Source organism: Morone saxatilis, unplaced genomic scaffold (genome assembly GCF_004916995.1).
Source record: "Morone saxatilis isolate NCDOM2014 unplaced genomic scaffold, NCSU_SB_2.0 Contig10, whole genome shotgun sequence".
Classification (NCBI taxonomy): domain Eukaryota; kingdom Metazoa; phylum Chordata; class Actinopteri; family Moronidae; genus Morone; species Morone saxatilis.
Window position 1 is genome coordinate 9,240,237 of NW_023339652.1, and position 19,614 is coordinate 9,259,850.

General features: G+C 40.8%; 1 protein-coding gene across 1 annotated transcript in view; it reads left to right on the forward strand.

The window, feature by feature from the left end:
• LOC118337106 (ELKS/Rab6-interacting/CAST family member 1-like) overlaps positions 1 to 19,614 on the forward strand; it is a gene marked incomplete at its 5' end in the record, with an annotated part of 101,901 nt that overhangs the window by 8,504 nt on the left and 73,783 nt on the right. Inside the window, 8 exon segments of the mRNA XM_035673973.1 lie at positions 7,711 to 7,967; positions 8,065 to 8,236; positions 11,253 to 11,327; positions 12,363 to 12,518; positions 13,663 to 13,755; positions 15,406 to 15,573; positions 15,702 to 15,869; positions 18,951 to 19,088. Coding sequence (XP_035529866.1) covers positions 7,711 to 7,967; positions 8,065 to 8,236; positions 11,253 to 11,327; positions 12,363 to 12,518; positions 13,663 to 13,755; positions 15,406 to 15,573; positions 15,702 to 15,869; positions 18,951 to 19,088 — 1,227 coding nt within the window.

The window sequence follows — 19,614 nt, forward strand, 5'->3', positions numbered from 1 at the left end:
TAAAATGTAGACCGGAAGAAGGAGGAAATTAGGAAAGTGGATGAGAAGGATAGATCAAACTGGAGCGCTGGGGACAAGGGCCAAGAGGAGGGAGGAAAGAGATGAATGGATGGCACGGAAGAATTGAGCTGAAAACAGCAGATGCAATGTGGAGGAATGGAAAGACTGATGGATGTTGATGTGACGGGAGAGAAATAAAGGAAAGGAGGGTGGATGGAAAGATAGAAGTGATAGATTGACTTAAAGAGAGGCATTAGGGATGGAGAAAGGGGGAGAGAAGAAATGGGGGAATTGGTGATAATGCTCATTTCCCTTTCTGTAGGGAATTTATCGGAGTCTTAGCCATAATAGGTAAGCAGGTATCACAGAGGATTTGATGATATTCAGAAGTTAATGTTTAATCCAAACTGAACTGTATTTCTTTTTTGACAAGATGACTGCTGGGTTTTCTTGTTAAAAAGTGAGACTTGGATGAATGTCTGGGATGGGAGTTAGAGGAAGGGGAGGAGTAGGATTTATGGATAGAGAGTCAAAGAGAAAGGCTTAACATGCACATAAACACGCACTCTAACACACACACACACACACACACAAACTCACAAGGATTCTGCAAACATTTTGTGCATTCCTCAGGGGTCACGCTTCTCGACTGCAGATCTCCAACCGCGGTCTCGGCTGTCCCTCCTCTGCTCTATGATGAAGTCAGTCAGCTGACCTGGTCGTTTGTGTCATCTTAATTTACATCCCATGAGAAAGATGTTACCAAAATCATCTTTGTGTCTGTGTCTGGTGGTTTTTGGGTAACGTGGCCAAATAGCTCAGTGTAGTTGTAACCACCATTTGTGTGTTTTTTTGATTCCCGCCTGACATTCCTGTCTCATATAAAAACTATTACCAAGACAGCATTTTTTTCCTCTTAGTAATATCGCTACAATCTGACCTATTCTATCATTACTTGACGCCGCAGACTTGAATATAGTAATTCCCTCTTCTCTGGTCTTCCTAGTTGTGCTACTAGAAGTCTTCAGCTGGTTCAGAATGCTGCAATCTTCTGGTTCACATTCCCCAAAATATAAAATAAGGATGTTTTGTGCCCACCAGACAGAGACACAAAGCTAATTTTGGAACCCATCTTTTCATAACCTGTGTGTGAGTTTGATCTGAGTGTGAATATGGTGCAGGACAGTCCTAGAATAAACAGCATGCAGGCTCAGCGATATATAGAAAGTCATTTTTTCCCCCCTCCAACCTGCCTTTGATACATGATACAACGTTCTTTAAAATACAATGACAATCATCTCTCCGGCTCTCTCTGTCCACCCTGTCTTCCTCCTTCTGTTGCCTGCAGTCTGCACCTCTTTCCATCCTCTGCTCATCAACCCATGACTCATTATTCCTCTCTTGTGTATGTGTGTGTCTGTGTGTGTGTGTTTGTGTGTGTGTGTGTGTGCTCATGCCAGCATACTGTACGTGTGTGCGTATCCAAGGTTGTGTAGATGGACATAAGTGCAACACTTATCTTACCCAAAATATATAAACCTCCAGAAATAGTTTATTTATCACAGCTATTATCTCTGTGTTCGATTGTGTGTGTGTGTGTGTTTATACTTTAGGTGTGTTTTTGTGTGTGTGTGTGTGTGTGTTTTTCATGCATGAACGCTCATCAGTAACAGATGGTCCTCAAACCTGTGTGTTTATTTAGTCAGGATGAAGAGATAGGTGAGAAAGAGAAAGAGAGAGGGATGGAGAGGAAGAGGGAGCAAGGTAAATACAGGGAATGATGGCGGGGGAGAAAAAGGCAGATGGACCGAGGGAGGGGAGGGGAGTAGCGATGAATGGACGAGAAAGACTCGTGGAGAGAATTTTACTGAAACAGAGAGGAGGACGAGGGACAGAAAAAAGGAGGAGCCTTCTACGCTCAGGAGTCTTATAAAACTTTAACTTTAATGCAGAGAGAGAGAGAGAGAGAGAGAGGGAATTGCACTCTTTTCCTCCTGCTTTTCGTTTACAAAGGCACACTGTTCATTTTATAGTGGAAAGAAATGGAGGGATTAGAAATTGAAAGTAAAGAGAGGGTCAGCTCCCCCTCTTTTCCTACAAGGCTGTGATTTTGTGAGTTTTCGTTCTCACTTTCTCTACTTTCTCTCTCCCTCTGCGTGTCTGTGTGTGTGTGTGTGTGCAGGCCTGTGGTAGCCATGTCTTTCCTTATAAGGAGTGGGTTTGGGAAGAGTTGGTGAGGAATGAACAGAATTACGGTGCAGTCACTCCCCTTTTTCTGCTGCTGCTTTTTTCTCCTCTGCATCTATATACCACTCTATCTGTCCGTTATGTGTTCCTGTGAAATAAATGTGACAACTGCAACGTTTCTTCTCTTCTCTCGTCTCTCTTCTCTCTCTTTAAACTCACTACCGACCCTGGCGTTGCATCACAAAGTGACTGATTAGGGTCAACATTTCAGTCTTGCATTTTGTCCCCCCCCCCCTTTGGCTACTTGTTCTTTCCCTCATTTAATCTCTTGCCTCTGCTTCCCTTTTCATCTGCACTTATTCTTGTCTTCCTCTTTTTATTTTCATACATTTATGTACAATCTGAAGCTATTTTCTTCCATCAGCTCGCTCTCCTTCTTTTGGAAAATGAGGGATTTTCTTGTGTTTCTTCTTCTCATTCCTCCTCTTCATTATGTTCTTCATCCTCCACCTTTATCCCCAGAGAAAGAAGAGAGTGTGTGTGTTAATCTGCTTGTTGTCTGATTCCTGAGTGGGCGATGCTTTCAAACTGCTCACGGTCATTACACACACACACACACACACGCACAAACAGCATGACCACTGCCTCTAACATTATGTGTGCGTGTGGGCATTATCGCGCGCTCGCCGTGTGTGTGTGTGTGTTTGTCACAGTGTGTGTCTGTTTGTGAGGAGGGGGGGGAGCGTGACTCACCCGGCGAGCGCAGAAAAAGCGAGGGATGAGATGGAGGAGTAATAACGGAGAGATGGTTAATATTAAACGACAGATGAGCAGTGGCCTGAAGGGGGGACGATGAGCGGTTGGAAAAATTGTCACCATATTCACAGATGGATTTTCTCTTCTCAGCTCTTGTTTTCTCTCCTCTTTTTCCTCTAAGTATGTATTGCAATTATGTAGACTGCTCATTAGAAAACAAAGCATCATTAATTTGTTTTTCTAGTGGTTATTTTTCTGTTTCCAAAGACACTTAACACATCCAATATGTTCAATTTCAACTACAATCTTTGTTGTAAACCCTCTTTTGTTGAAGCCATTTTTAATCCTTCTAGTAAGATGAATTTGGGTCTAGACTCAGTGGAGAAAAGTCATGATCAGGTCATGTTGAGTCCTACATTTGCAACCTCTATGCGACTAAAAACTGGATCTCTGAAACTGTGCTTCAGGCAGTGCTGTAATACAATGATCCCCCCCCAACCTATTTTAGGTTCTACCACAAGCCCTGTGGTCATGAAGCATCCTAGAAGCGTGTTGCTTAAAAGTTCTAATGGTGGAAAAAAAGACAAGGCTGCACAGCTGATGGTGGCGTGTTATTGTTATATGGATCATTTTATGCCTCTGGCTCCTTTTGCTTCTGATATCGGCTAAACTGAAAACACAGACAAACACACAGATGGAGGCTGATGAAGGCTCTTATTAGCAGCTTGTCGGAGGAGCTCGTCACATCTTGTATTTGCATTTATTGATTTCACAACCAGAGTGGCCGCTAACGTTGTAATTTGCAAGTGATAGATTGCTTAAGAGAACAAAACGTCTGCAGTCTGTTCAACAAACAGCAAATTTTCTATTGACAGCAGGGTGCGGAAGCATTAAATTGATGTCGCCCTGCAGGTTTGCTTAAGCATTGCCATTGCCCTTTTTTAGGGAGTAATCTCTGCTTTTTGAGTAACATTGGTTGCTCATCTGCATATAAACACAGTGGTGGGTTAGTTTTCTCCAGATAGTGTTTACAGTCAACATGAAATCTGAGGAGCTGATGGACCGTCTTGTGCTCATACCGTACACATGTCCTTTAAGTCCACTGTGCTCCAGTGTATACATGTAAATGCATTCCACCATGTACATAGCTGGTATGCAACAGGGTTTCCAAATGTTCCTACGAACACAGTGAGAGAACTTTTCAATCAAACTCATAAAGTTTTGATTTGTTGAACATCACTGCGATCAAGATAATCTCCCGTCTTGCACTTGTTTACATCAGCTTGATGAATTTATCCGTCCCTCCCTTAGACATCTGATGGAGTGATTCGTCATCTTGATTTGTCTACTTGTTTGTGTGTTTGTCACATTTGTACACAGTTTAGATTTGTCTCTCTCTTTCATGCTAGTTTATCATTTGAATGTGAAAATAAACTGAAAACTGCCATGTAAAGTAAACATAGTGATGAGTGGTTAGGGAATAAAATGTTTGGGTTTGCATGTTGTTGTACAGTGTTGTGGTGTAGTCTGACTCACAGTGTGATTTCAACATGTGAACGTATACAGTACATGTGTGCATGTTTCTGGAGGCATGTGTGTTTGCGTTCCTGTCTCTGTTTTCGAGTGGTGGCTGACCCTCTCGGTCCCCTGTGCACGGCAGTGTTTCACAGAGTCAAAGGTGAAGGAGCCAAAGACAACTCAGCAGAAACTGAGAAGAAAAACACAACTTGTATCCTGAGTCTCTCTCCTTCTCTCTGTCTCTCTCTTTCTCTCCTCCTCTTTTCATCCCTCCTTCCATTTCTGCTGGACACAATTAACGCACTGTTTTCTCTAACTGCTCCCTTCTCCTTATCTCCCTCTCTGTTTTTGTTTCCTTCTGCTTGCTTCCTTTTTATATTTCACTCCCTTTTTTCCCTCTCTCTCTTATGGTCTGGCATTTCTCTGGTCTACATTCCAGCTGTGTGTGCGTTGAGGGGGGGAGTTACTGGCACATGCCCTTGTATGTGTGTGTGTGTGATTCTGAATTCTTTATATGTAACCTTTTGATGTTTGTGTGTGTGTGTGTGTGTGTGTTTGTACTGTATTTGCTTGACTTCATACAGAAACGCACTGATTTGCGTTTCTGTGTCGGCTTTGTGTGCGTATGTTTGCACATTAATTTCTGAAACTCTGACATACTTTGGGATGCTTGATGTGTGTGTATGTGTGTGTGTGTATGTGTGTTTTCCTGACTGGTTACAGTATATAATGAATGGTGCAGGAAATGGCATGCATGTGCATTTCTTTAATACCTACATATCACATGAAATATATTATATCCTATACATATTGCTGTAATGAGCATGAATATGTGTGTGTGTGTGTGTGTGTCTGTCTATTCTTTTGGCACATATACTGTGCAGCTGCCTTTTTCTGTGTACATTCTGTTTATATTAATAGCTATGGCTGCAACCAATGATTAATTCCACTATTGATTTCATTGGTTTTTACAGGTAATCAATTCATAGCTTAAAGGCAAACTTATTTATATAGTTAAAATCCCTGCAGATTTTCACACTGGGTACAGCAGAATCCATACATATTTCTTTTGATAAAGTGCTTAAGACAAATAATAAAAAATTACGTTAAAACTGTTTTTAGTTAATATTCTGTTGATTCAGAATAAGATCAACTTCGTGTTAAGCCCTATTCAAAAACAGTTGAGATTTTGTGCAAACTCTTGCACATTTTCCTCATTTGGGTGGGTCAGTGTTTGCGTGTCTGAGGGAGGAATCATAGTTGGAATGGAAACAGAGAGATAAACCAGAGAGGCAATATTAAAGAGAGGAGAAGGATGCTTCTTCTTCAGGGAAGTCCTATCAATGTCAGAGTCAGTCATCAACATGTGCGTGTGTGCGTGTGTGTGTGTGTGTGTGTGAGAGAGAGGAGCTATATTGTATGAGTCAGCAGACAAACCCACTCACCCACACAAACACACGGTGATACAATAAGGAGAGATGAGGATCAAACATTAAAATGTTAACTGTGTTTTGCTGCAATATTCTGTACATTTGCCTCAATAGAGATAGAAAATGAACAGAATTGGACAAGGCCAAGCAGGAGATGCACTGCCCTGCCTGCCCTGCAACATAAAGCGGAGCTATCATAAAAGACTTTGATATTATTTAATTATCTGTCATCCTGTTCTTTTAGTGTGTCTCTTTGTGCGACCATTCAGTGTATGTGTGATCAAAGTCTGCTGCTTTCTCTCTCCTCCTCCTCAATATCTTAGAGTTGTTTTTCTTTGCCTCCCTGCTCATCCATCTCTTTCCTTTTCCCTTTAATCCTATTCTTTCCCTCGTCAGTGTTGATTAACGATAGCTGCGAGGGAGCGATAGCATCTCTGCCTTTTTGTAACCTCTTCACTTTCTTTGTCTTCTCTCCTTTTCTTTTTTAATCTCCTGGTTACTTCTGCTCTCATTCACGCACTGTCTTTCTCAGCACTTTGCTACCTGTATTATTTTTATCTCTGGAAATACTTCATGACTCACAGTGCCGGTGATGATGACCTGGCTGTTGTTCAAGTTATGTGTGACGCATTTTAAAGAAGCCTGGGGGACATCATTGTAACAACACACACACACACACACGTGCTGTTTAAACCTTTGTCTGACTCAGGGGTAGTCATGTCACGTTGTCCTCAGCTACGATGGTAGTGATACTAACCTGCCAACACGCTTTTATGACACTCTCACTCACTCAAGACGACATACACATGCTGTCTCTGCCGGTCACTCACACACACATTGTTTAAGATCTGCCGTGATCTATTTTACGGATTGGGCAAATCAATCAAACTCATTCAAGTCTCAGTCAAGTGATGTTTATTTGTATAGCTGTGCGTGCTTTACAGGTCCACATCAATAACTCAGGGTATCTCTAAATATTGAATATTGATATTTATATCTCACTTTGTGGAATGTGTTGGAATTATTTTTAGAAGGTAAAATGAGGCCAAGGTTAACCATGGCATCAATAACTGAATACTTCGCATTTCGGATTAGTGTAATAATTCCAGACCAAGCCCAAGATCTCCAAGAAGACGAGAAAAACCTCTGCAAAAGGCAATGGTCCATTGTCTGTTTTGACTTGCCATTGTTGCCACTTGCCACTGTACAATGGGCTACCCCAGCACCCTGTCCAACCATCCACCCATCCATTCCTTTTCAAGTTGCTTATCCCTATCAGGTTTACAGTGACAACAGTGTGAGCACAGCAACCCAAATGCCCTTTTGCCCTGTAGCTTACATCAGCTCCTTCCAGTGATCCCCAAGTGCTCGCAGGTCACCTGGGAGATATAATCTCCCCTGCATGCTCTGGGTCCACCCTGGGTTGTTCTCTTAGTGGGACTTGGCCAGAACATCTAAAAAAAGGAGGTGGAAAAAGGCGCCCTTGCAAAGCCAGCATTACTGCAGCAGACCAATTTCCAATTTCACAGTATGTTTTTACCATCAATTTACCACACATTGAATTGGTCTGGAGATCAGGCGCCTGAGTTGTTGGGCAGTTTCAGTTTTTTTTTGCACTGCCTGGTCCCTAACCTAGCCTTCATGTGGACCATCTTAGTTTAATAAAGATTAAGTGGATAGCACTGATTAACAACCTCTGCTAATATTTTATAGTCCTGTTGTGCAATGGAACAGTAAAAATCTTACTTGGTACTCTATTAGCTATATTAATCTTCTAAGCAGCTTCACCTCTAAATTAAACTTCTTTCTCTCCCTCCAGCATTTTCAGTGCACCATCCAGGCTTTACAAGATGAGCTCAGAATCCAGCGGGATCTCAACCAGCTCTTGCAGTCCGATTACTCAGAGTCCGGTCTCCTCGGAAATCAGTCCATCTCCCCTCAGGAAATGACAGAAGAGAACTTCCTGCGTCTCCATGGCGAGTACGAGCGACAGGTCAAAGAGCTCTTCCTCCTGAGGAAGACTGTGGAAGAGATGGAGCTGAGGATAGATACACAGAAACACACGCTAACTGCCAGGTAAAGATAAAAAGCATTGTGAACTTGACTCAAGTCACGTGATTTCAGGGACCTCTAGCTGCCATTTTATGCTATTAAATTGATTCTTTTCTAACAGGGATGAATCCATAAAGAAGTTACTGGAAATGTTGCAGAGTAAAGGCCTGTCGTCCCGAGCAACCGAGGAGGACCATGAACGCACAAGGCGTCTGGCTGATGCTGAGATGACCATCCACCAACTGGAGGGCCTGCTGGAGCAAAAAGACAAGGAGATGCTACAACTCAGAGAGGTGTGTGTGTGTCAGTGCGTGTGACTGGTGAAGAAGAAACAAAGTGCATTCAAGCATTCCCATGTGTGAGGGTGTGTGTCTTTGTGTGCAGCCAGATGTGAGTGTGTGCAAATCAAACCATGTGATTTCCAGGAAAGGCCCTTGGCTGCTTTTACTCTTGGCTCTTAATTCATATTTTAATACAAAACAGAAATATCAACACACAAATACACAGGAATACACACTTTATCCTATTCTAGTCTTCTCTCTTCTGCTCATTTTGTCTCTTTTCTTACTTTAACTCTCTTTTCATCAACGTGTTTGTTATTTCATACATCAACACCTCCCTCTAGTGGTAAGATGTTGTTAATGAACAACAAGTGTTTAAAGATGGACATTCAGCTTTTTCAGTAGAAAAAAACATTTATTTTAGTGTACAGAATACCTAAATAAATAATTTTGATGCTTTGTGATACATCTTTCCTGGACACATTCCAGCAATAACTCAAACATTTGTTATGACTGACATTTCAACATAAAAACACAGTCCTAAATAATTAGAAAATTGACTGAAGTACAGGGTAACGGACAGAGAATGTATCAAAATGAGATGTTTATTTATTTATTAATGATAGATAAATAGCTTTTATTGTCCCAGGAGGGACCATTTTTACCTCCTCCTGACTCACAAGAAAGATTTACAGTGACACAATATTCATCTTCAACCTGTCAAAGAGCCACCAGGCTGACAACAGTTTCAGTTACACTGCAAAATATACAAAACAACTGATCTCAAGCCAGCCTTTTATGACCAGCTCCAAATGCACCACGAGCCACAGCTGCGAGGGTGAAATACACATAAACACACGCACAAGAGCAAGTGATGCATCATTAAATGTATCATAGGCAGCAAATGACTGAGAAAGAAAGTCAGGAAGCAAAATGTTTTTAGTTTTTTCAGAAAGGGTTTAATGGCCCGTGTTGCCTCACATTGCATCAGTGTGCTGTACAGAGTTTTTTTTTGACAGTATTTGACAACAGACATTGTTAATTGCAAAGCAGAAAACCCCTAAGGAGAACCGGAATCAGAGTACGCAATATCTGGAAGATAGTTTCAGTATAGGTTAAACTAAAAATTACAGTAGTAAATAGTGTAGAAGTGTCTATTGTGCATTTGTCTTGCAGACTTCCTGTTTCACTGCTGACACTTGTCTTTAGGACATTGTTAATTTCACCAATTAACGGGCCACTTCTTGCAGAATCCCTACAGCTAAAAAGAGAGCAATATATTCCTATCTTCAAAAATGTCCCTAGTGGGGTTAGAGCTGAGGCGCAGCAGTAAAAAGACGTCTGTGTGGGAGCAAAGAAAGGCTGTAAGGATTTTAATCTAAGCTATTGAATACCTAATTTTAAAATAGAGTCACTTTAAATTATTAGACCATCATATATATAGCACTGAAATATTTTATATGCATTAACAAGAAAACTGGATTCATAGAAGTAAGTCATATTAGTGACCTTTTTTCCCTACTTCCACACTTTTACAATGTCTACATTAGTTCTAATCTTACCTGTAACCATCTCCAGGAAGGGATAACCAAACAAGACATCTTTTTTGAGGGAATATCTGAGTGTGTGTTTGAGTATGTGTGTGTGTGCTTGTGTGGTCATGAGCATTCATAGCATTCATACAAGCGCCTTAAGCCATGGCACCCCACCATCCCTTTCACATATGTGTGTTTTTGTGCTTCCTGGCTCATGCATTAGCTTTCTTTGTTAGCCTCTAAGTGTGTTTTCTCCAAAGAAAAGCAGTGATGCGTACACTGCTATGTCCTCCCCTCTGCTTTCATTCCCTCCCTCTCTCGTACTCTTTCTGCCCGTCCTTTCTGTCTCTTTTTTTTGTGCCTTTACATCTGCCACTACACTCCCTCTTCTTCTTTCTCTCCCTTCCCTTTGCTCTGACTTCATTTGACTAGTGAGTTGTGATGTGGTAACAACAGCCACATAGATAGGATTTGCGTTGCGTATAGCTCAGTGGATTAGTGTAGTTAAAATTTTGACTTTAGATAATTTTATATTAATTTTACGAAGAGAAATCGAGTGTAGACCTACCAGATTCTTGTATGTTTTTTATGAGTTATGTATAATAGATATTATTTTTGTGATATGATGCTGCTGTATGAGATTGAAACTGGCATTCTGTAGTTAGAGTTTCAAGCATTTGAAGCCGTAAGACTGGATCTTTTCATTTGTTTTTTTTTTTACATGGACTTTTTTTATGTTCTGCACCACTTTAGATTTCATTTGAACCCGAAGGCTTCAAAGCTGGGAGCTAATTCATTAAATTAGAATAATTTCAGGCTGTCAGATTTGATCTGAAACGGTGTCCGCTCAGATAGTGGCGTTCCTCACAGGTTGAACGATGTGGGATGGACGGATCGACCCAAGGAGGCTAAAAGCCAGCTCCTACGCAAGAGGAAAACAACTCCTTCCCGCCTCCCCCTCCATCCCCATCTCTCCCTCTTTTCCTGTTTCTCCCTCCATCCCTATTCCACCTCCTTTCCACGTGTCTCCCCCCTTCCAACCCTCTCCTCATTTCTCCCCCTCGCGCCATCACCCACTGTGCTCCTCTCCCTCTTTCCCCGCACCTTCCCCTCCTTCCCATCGGCACTCCATCCATCCCGTTGTCTTCCCCTCCTCCTGTCCTCCCCACTATCCCTCTTTCGTTGTCGCCTCCTCGGTCCATCCTTCCCTCCAGCGCTCGCCGTCCTTCCCTGCTCCCGCTCCACGGCCTACACCCTCCATTCAGCCCACGCTCCATCCCTTTCCATCAGTTGCTGTCGCCTCCTGTCCTGGCCCACGACCTCCTTCTCCCTCACTCCATCCCTCACTTCATCCCTCACTCCTTCCCTCACACCATCCCTCACTCCATTCCTCACACCATCCCTCACTCCATCCCTCACTCCATCCCTCACACCATCCCTCTGCGTCTCTCTCTCTGTTGTCTCCTGACCACCGTGGTGTCTGTGTCCCTCAGGAGCTACACAGGAGATATGAAGCAGCTCCAGAATCAACCAAGACCAAGGCCTTGCAGACAGTCATTGAAATGAAGGTAAACATGTTGTTGATTATTTTGTGTACTATCAGCCGATATATTGACTTAAGACACTCAAATATTGATATCAGGTATCAGCCTCAAATAACTTTTATCAAATATTATATCAATTATCCAGTCCAATATTTTACAGGATTTTTTCAAAAACTGTTGAAAATTTGAAACTGAAAATCACCTAATTTCCTGGTGCACTACATATTGAACACATTACTGTGAAAATTATATCACAGTTGGCTTTTACAGCTTTTTACAGTTGGTGTTCGCTTTTTGTATCATAAAGCCTCGGTTTCTACTGTTTCACTTTCCTTGACCCTGAATAAATATGAAAATATAAATATCATGCATATTTTCTTGCCTTCATCAGTTTTTTGTGTAGATGAACTGCCTTTGATGTCCAGCTTCAGTCTGATGTTTTTCCTCGCTATGTTGCAAACATATTTGCTGTTTCAATAAACAATATTTTCTATATCCCACACTTTATTATTTATCATATGTAAACTCAAACGAGTTTCCTAATGATACCAAAACAATTATCAATCATTATCAATTATCAAAGCTAACAGTATAACTCAAATAACTCCCTCTGGTGGACGTGCCTCCATAGATCGTCACAGATTTTCAAACCTGCAAAGTTTAAATTGTTAACAGAAAATAGATGTTTGTGGGGGCCTCCTAAATGTTGTTGATGGGTGCATAATGCAAACATGTTCACATTAGTACAGTTATTTTTCATTGTCAGCTACTTCATATTGTTCATATTTACACTACATCTCCAAACCACCCAGTTTTATTGCTAAGGCTAAAGATCAAGGCTATAAATTCTATTAGTAACTCAGTGCCTTTTCCTGTCTCAATTTCTCAGTCCATGCTGATGTTACCTTTCATATGGACTTTCTTTGACTGAATTTCCAGCTCTGCTCATCTGTCAGAAATATTAAAGGAATATATTTCATTCTGTGATAATATTTATGGCCCAGGTACAGTAAATCATTGGTCTTTCCTCTTAACATGAACATGTTGATGTCCTGCCAGGATGCAAAGATCAGCTCGATGGAGCGTGGCATTAGAGAGCTGGAGGAGGAGGTAAACATGCTCAAGTCCAATGGGGCTCTGAGCAGCGAGGAGAGGGAGGAAGAGATCAAACAGATGGAGGTCTACAGATCCCACTCCAAGTTCATGAAGAACAAGGTGACACACACACACACACACACACACCTCATGCGCTTGTCTAACCATTTTTTCTTTCCGTGTTTTGAAAGATTGCAGGATTTTGCTGGAAAAAAAAAACTTCTTTATACTTGATGGATGCAGCTGTAGTGTCAAGAACAAAAGGGGGTTACTGTGTGAGCCACGCTCATTAAAACAAACCAATACTTCTGTCATGTGAGGAGATGAGACAGTTTGGGAATTCAGAAGATGTTTTTTCTCTGTTTGCTTCTTTTGGTTGTCTTTAGTTGAAAGTATTTGTTTTGTTATGTCACGTGAAAAGAAGAAATTTATACCTCTTTCTTTACAGTACCTTTTCATTCTTGTATTAATCATTTTTAACATGCATTCTTAGATGTTTATAGTAATACTCCATATGCGTTACATCCTTGTTTTAGAAATCATTCATCAGCATATATATATATATATATTATATATTTATTTAAAGACCTATATATTTATGGTCTTTAAATGTGTTTAGGACCAGGCAAAGCCCTGAATCAACCACAAACCTCCATATGATTTGTTAATTAAGAGACACTATGAACCAAGATCACTACTCCCAGTTTCGAGATTTCTTTATAAGAGAAGCCACTGTGAAACAATATTTGGCCTGTTTATAAGGGCATAAGGAAGCCTACACTAAACTACACTATCAATATCCTAGATTTTGTGTTTGGGTATGTGTTTAATTACTAGAAAATGAAGGGAAAAAACCTCTCACAAGTTTTTATGGTTGTTTATGTGAGAGTTATTTTAAATATGACCTTTGGTCCATGGACACCAATAAATTAAGTATACAGACAGTATACCTCATTCCAAAATACCTTTTAATGTGAGAATGTATATACCTTTTCTATGAGAACCTAAACTGTATTATGTTTTCATGTCATGGTCTTCCTTATCATAATGTTTGACATGGAGGACATTAAAACTGTTACACACTGACACACACTCATACCAGTACATGGTGGTAGGACATATCCAGTTTAGGATGTACAGTAGGTGGTTTTCATGTATTATTTCAGCATGTGAGGTGTTTACATATGCCGCATGTGGTCAGAGTGGTGAGTGACTGTGGCGGCTGATTTGTTGTGGTCATGGTGACGCCCTCCTCTCCTGCCAGGTTGAGCAGCTAAAGGAAGAGCTAACGCACAGCCAATCAGAGAAGGAGGAGCTAAGGCAACGAGCCAATGAGCTCCAGCGGGAGGTGTCCGCAGTAAGAGACACACCTCTGTGCTCTTTCTTTCTTTCTTAGTTGCTTTCTTCACCTTTCTGGCTCCCAGGTTGACTAATGGCTAAAGGCTGCTGCTTGAGTAGAATCCCAGTAGATTCTCAGTAGCGTGTCTGTGTGTTCAGACAGCAGGGAGCAACTATAACTCTCAAATGCTGTGCACTCTAAGCAGCTGACAACAAATACTAATTTTGAGGAGGAGAACATCTATTCATACATTCATATTCTGAAGTACATTTTGTCATTCGGTCACAAGCTATCATCACTTTATTTTTATGTATGCTATTTTGTTAGGAGGTCCTCCTACTCTGTTTATGATCAGTGGCTGTTGACAGTAATAGTTGTTTCTAGCAGTCTGAACTGTACAATTACAGACTTCAAGCTGAGAATCCAGCTCTGCTCTGCTACAGTATGTGTGTCTCTAACCTGCTTCTCTTTCTTCTTGCATGAGATTTCTCATGAACTAGTGGCTTGGATTAGTATGCTGATGTTTTTATACTGTGCCCTGACAGAGTGGTTTGGGTCCATTCTTTTTATGTGTTATATTCACTCCCAGTCACCTCATTGAGATGCCGAAGCAGGAGCGGATCTAGGATTTTTCTAAATCAGGGGCCACAAAGGCTTCCCCAGGAATGTTTGAGTATTAGACAGTTCACTTCCTGCGTTCTGGTGACTTTTTATGCATGTAAATAGCCACAAACCTACCTAACAGCAAATCTACTTGGGGCGTCATTGTCTTTTAAAAACTGAACACAAAATTTAGGCGCCAGAAAACAGTGTCATTTACTGGGGAGGATACAGGTCCTGCTAATCCGATGCTAAACTCTATGTACATGCTGACATATTTGTTAGCGCTAGATAACGTTACATTCCAACAATGCTTAGCTTTGTCAGCTAATGCTAGTTAGCTGAAGTTACCTAGCTAACTAATAATTATTTAACATTATTAAAACGGTAGACAGACAGAAGTTCAGCAACAACAGTCAAACATTAGCTAACGTGCTGAATCGTGAGTGATACCATGAATTACCATACAACTCGTATGGTGTTGTTAGTCACATTAATGTTTTGCTGTCAATGATCCTTGAGGGGACGTTCCGGGAACAATGAAATTTCTAATGGGACCAATGCCCCTGTGATCCTGGCCCTGGATCCCTCTATGTGCAAAAGAAACTTTAACTATGTCAGATTAACTATGTGGAGATTAAACTGTTTCCATGTTTTCTTTTAAATCATTTTGGGATATCGGAGAATCAACCCTGACCTCTCATACAGTACAAAAAAGCAGCTGGGAAGTATAATATATGTTAATAGGTGTCTAATACTGCACATACTTTGTTGAGATGTATATCTAATTGTTGTTTGCTTTCCAGGACAGAAATAAGAACCACAACTAGTTTTTCTTTGTATGAAAAAAGTCCTAAATGTGTTCAGGTTATACTTATAGATCAAACTCACGGCTTTCTGGCTATAAACTAACACAGTAGACCTTGTAGACGGCCACTCAATCCACGCTGTGTAATCTAGAAGTATCACTCCCGCAAAACTAGTGCCTACACCAAGTGCTCACTTAATAAAGCTTGTAATGGATTTGAATACATTTTAATCTTTTCATGCCGTGTGTGTGTTACTCAGATGGAACAAGCAAAGCAGGACCTGAGTCGTAAAGACAGCGAGCTGTTGGCTTTTAGGACCAAATTGGAAACTCTCAACAATCAGTTTTCTGACAGTAAACAACATGTGGACGTACTCAAGGAGTCACTCACTGCCAAGGAACAGAGAGCAGCCATACTACAGACTGAGGTACAGTTACTCTTCTACCAGTACTTGTTGCTTTACGTAATAGTACCATTACTTATCACAAGAAAATTGATCTTTGGTTTATTAATATTTCTTTCAACTGGCTTTTATTTGTGTGTGTGTGTGCACAGGTGGATGCTCTTCGTCTGCGTTTAGAGGAAAAGGAATCTCTCCTCTCTAAAAAGAGTCAACAGATATCAGAGTTGACAGAGGAGAAAAGCACTCAGCATGGAGAGATCAGCGACCTCAAAGACATGCTGGACGTCAAGGAACGCAAAGTTATTGTACTGCAAAAGAAGGTAGGAAAACTGACGGAACACATACACAAAATGCAAAGTTGAAATATTTGCGATCCTGTAAAATGTTTGGAGCACAGCAGTCATTGCTGTTGCACGGCACTTCCTACACATTGCAATTAAACATTGAGAGCTCTACTGTCATGTTATCCAAATTGGATTTTCTGATTGCAACATTTTAGCTTCCATAGATGGCACTATTTTTGTTGCCATGGTGGCTGTTCATGCTACCTAGCGCTACTTCCTCTTTTCTTAAAACAAAAACAGTGTCACTAACTGAGAAATCTTCATTCAGTTCAGTTGAGTTATTTCTCCTGGGACTTTGATGCGACTGATTATGAGATATAATTTTGTAGATGAATATGTTGTGGATGACACATGCAATTTGCTCTGCAGATGAAATCTGCAAGTAACAAGAATATAATGTTGTCATGTAATACTACAGCCACTAGATGGGGCTGTAAGACAGTGTGTAGTGTGGGAGCTGAACCAGACAGACAGGTGAGCAGGCAGACAGGCGGACAAACAGACAGGCAGGTATAGAGGCAGCCAGAGTTACAGATGCTTTCTGCATATTTTTGGCTTTTCGACGTGTTTTTGTGTGTGTGTGTCACTATGGAAATGCTGTCAATTAGATGGATGGGTAATAGTGACCCCCTGTACATAGACACACACACACACACACACACACACTGGTTTTAGATGGATGGGAGAATGAAGGGTAAGGACAGGTTCAGACAATTGTTTAGACAGAAATTAAACCCAGTATACCGCCAAACTCACCCATTACCAACCTTTTGCATCTCTCGCCATAAAAAAAAAGTAACCTCCTCCCCCTTTTTTTCCCTCCCCATCCCTCCAGTTGTCACTTGTGGGAAAAAAAATGTAGAATGTGAGAAGATAATTGATAGAGACAATCAAGCAGACAGACATAAAACAGGACAGGGAGGGGGAGGAGACCGACTGAGTGTGTTTGAAATCAGATGCATACTAATGAGTTCCTCCTGTTCAATAAATGATGACCTCTGCCGTCTTCAAATAGAATACAGTCCAGTGTCTGAGAGGGAGCCAGAAATGCTGCTGACTCCTCGTTTATCTAATCTGCACTTATCATTTCCTCATTTCTCCTCTTTTTGCATGTGGAAAAAACTAAAAATACCATCTTTCGACATTCTCCTCCTCCTCCCCATTCTCCTCCTCCGACGCCTTTCCCTCTTAATGTTTTTACCTTTCATTACATGTTAGCAGTGAAGGAAATTACCTTGAGTCCATAGAATTCAGTATTCTTCTGATGTCCCATCATCCCCGTCTCTTTGTTGTTGAATGCAATTTTCTGTTATATGTGGAGAAACCTAATGACATAGATGAAGAGGAGCGTCATCCAGTTATTGTTTAGTTAATTATCACAGCCAATTTTGAGACTAAAATAGGCAGACATTAAGTGTGTGTGTGGGTTTGTAAATACTGTATATGTGTGTGTATTCCAAGCAACCAGAAGTTGTCAGTTTCAGGAAGTGCAGACGGGATCAAAGAGTCTCCCTGCCTCTCAATGTCAAGTGTGTGTGTGTGTGTGTGTGTGTGACGAGGAGGTGTCAGTCAAGCTGTCAGGTGAGCAGTTGATTAATGAGGTGCTGGAAATGTTTTACTGTATGAACACACACACATCTCCACGGTACTGTAAATGTGTGTGTCTCACCTGCAGTGGAGTCATAGGTTACATACCAATCTGACTTTTCTTCTTTTTTTCTTGGTGACGGGTTGTCAATCGCTTGATTTCCTTTCTCTCTGGCAAAGCGGAGGAAGGAGAGACAGAAAGAGAGGGAGAGGGAAATTGTGTTATTTTACAGCCCGAGTTCACTCTCACCACCACATTACATAAGCTTTCCATCTCTCTCTTCTGTCCTCAATTCATTATTTCTGTTCAACCTTTTGTTCCATCCATTTTTTAATGAATACCACAAAGTTGACATAACTCCTTATCTTTGTCTCTGATCTCTCTCTCTCACACACACACATATATATGCGCGCACAGATACATACACTCATTGCGGGTTCAGGGAAAGAGCGAGTCGTCCAGTTATTTCTGCTGATTTTGTGTTTTAACAGAAAATTAATCTGCTACTAAATCACTGTGAGAGGAAACAGAAGGAGGCAGAGAGAAAGAGGTGGAGGTAAAGAGAGTGTACATTTGGAGTAAGGGTTAAAGGTAGCAGAACTTAAGGAGAAAGTTTGTGTTTGACAGCGCAGCAACGCTCTGTTTTTTTTTATAGGTTGAAAATCTCCAGATAGAATCACAGGACCACAATGTAAATACAGCTTTCAGTTTCATCCTTAGTGATCTTTGAATGCATCTTGCTGTTTGTGTATGTTTACTGACTGCCAGGGAAACTCACTCCTGTCACTAAAGGGTGGGAAAATGGTGATTTCCCCGTTTGGTGTTATATGAATGTAATAAAAAAGAGGACTTGCCTGAAAATTCAATCAATTCAAATAATCAAAAGCCCCTTTAATGTTTACAATGCTTCTAGAATGACGCTGAAAAAACATTTGAATATGATTATTTTATCAGAAGATTTGCTTCATTTTTTAATTCAGTTTAAATTAGTGATGCATTTGGATGACGAAACATCAAATAAATAATCTAAATTATCATTATTTGTTGCTGTTACAAGTAAAGCCTGCCAGATAGCACTGGCCAGGCTGATATTATATAATTATCAAAGATTAATTTATATCTGTATATACAGTATGCCAGATTGTAAGAAACAACATATTTCAGTTTTGAAAGAAGAGAGGAAGAACAAAAGGAGAACAGTTAATTTTAAGGGCTGTAGTTGTGTATCTTTGAGCCTTATTTACATATATTTAGTCATAGCTGTTGTTTATAGTCTAATTTCCAGCTAAGTTAAGTGTTATACTTTCTGTTCCTCTATAAAAAATCACTATCGTCTGAGCTCTAGTTACAAGCAGTTGCACCAGTGTTTGAGAGCCAATACACTTTGGTAAATAAGTGAATTATTTCATCATAAACATTTACGAGTTTTTCTTGTTTATGAGATTTTCTTTCCATTTCTCTCTCTGTAGATAGAGAATCTCCAGGATCAGCTGCGGGATAAAGAGAAACAGCTGGGCGGCCTGAAAGACAGAGTCAAGTCTTTACAGACAGACACCTCCAACACCGACACCGCACTGGGAACACTGGAGGAGGCTCTGGCTGAAAAGGTACACACACACACACACACTTGATGCTGGTCAACCTCGGGTCAACTCCCGAGCAAGGTTACATTAATAAAACCACTATGAGTAAAACCGCCGACCACCCACGCAATGACCAGATGACTCTGGATAAATGGAAATGCACCAATAATCACATTGGCTGTTTCATTATTAAATCATTCACAGCCTGTGTTCATAAAAGATTAGGAACCATCCAACATGCAGCCACATGGAAAAGACTGATAGGAATAAAACCAACAACCACACTGTCACTGTTTGGTCTAAACATTCAGGTACCAGAGCCATAAAACAGTCCCGAGGATGGGAATTGAACCCTCAACTGCATGATGATGATCATGTATGATGATATGTTATTCAACAGTCAGGACTTGACCCTGATTCTGGGAACCGAACCAGTGACACTTACACCAGCGGACCACTTTAAAGTGTTTGATGAGAATATATTTTTGTACTGTAAAGTGCGATTAGGTTACTGAACTGATCTCCTTCGCTCGCACGCACACACACACAC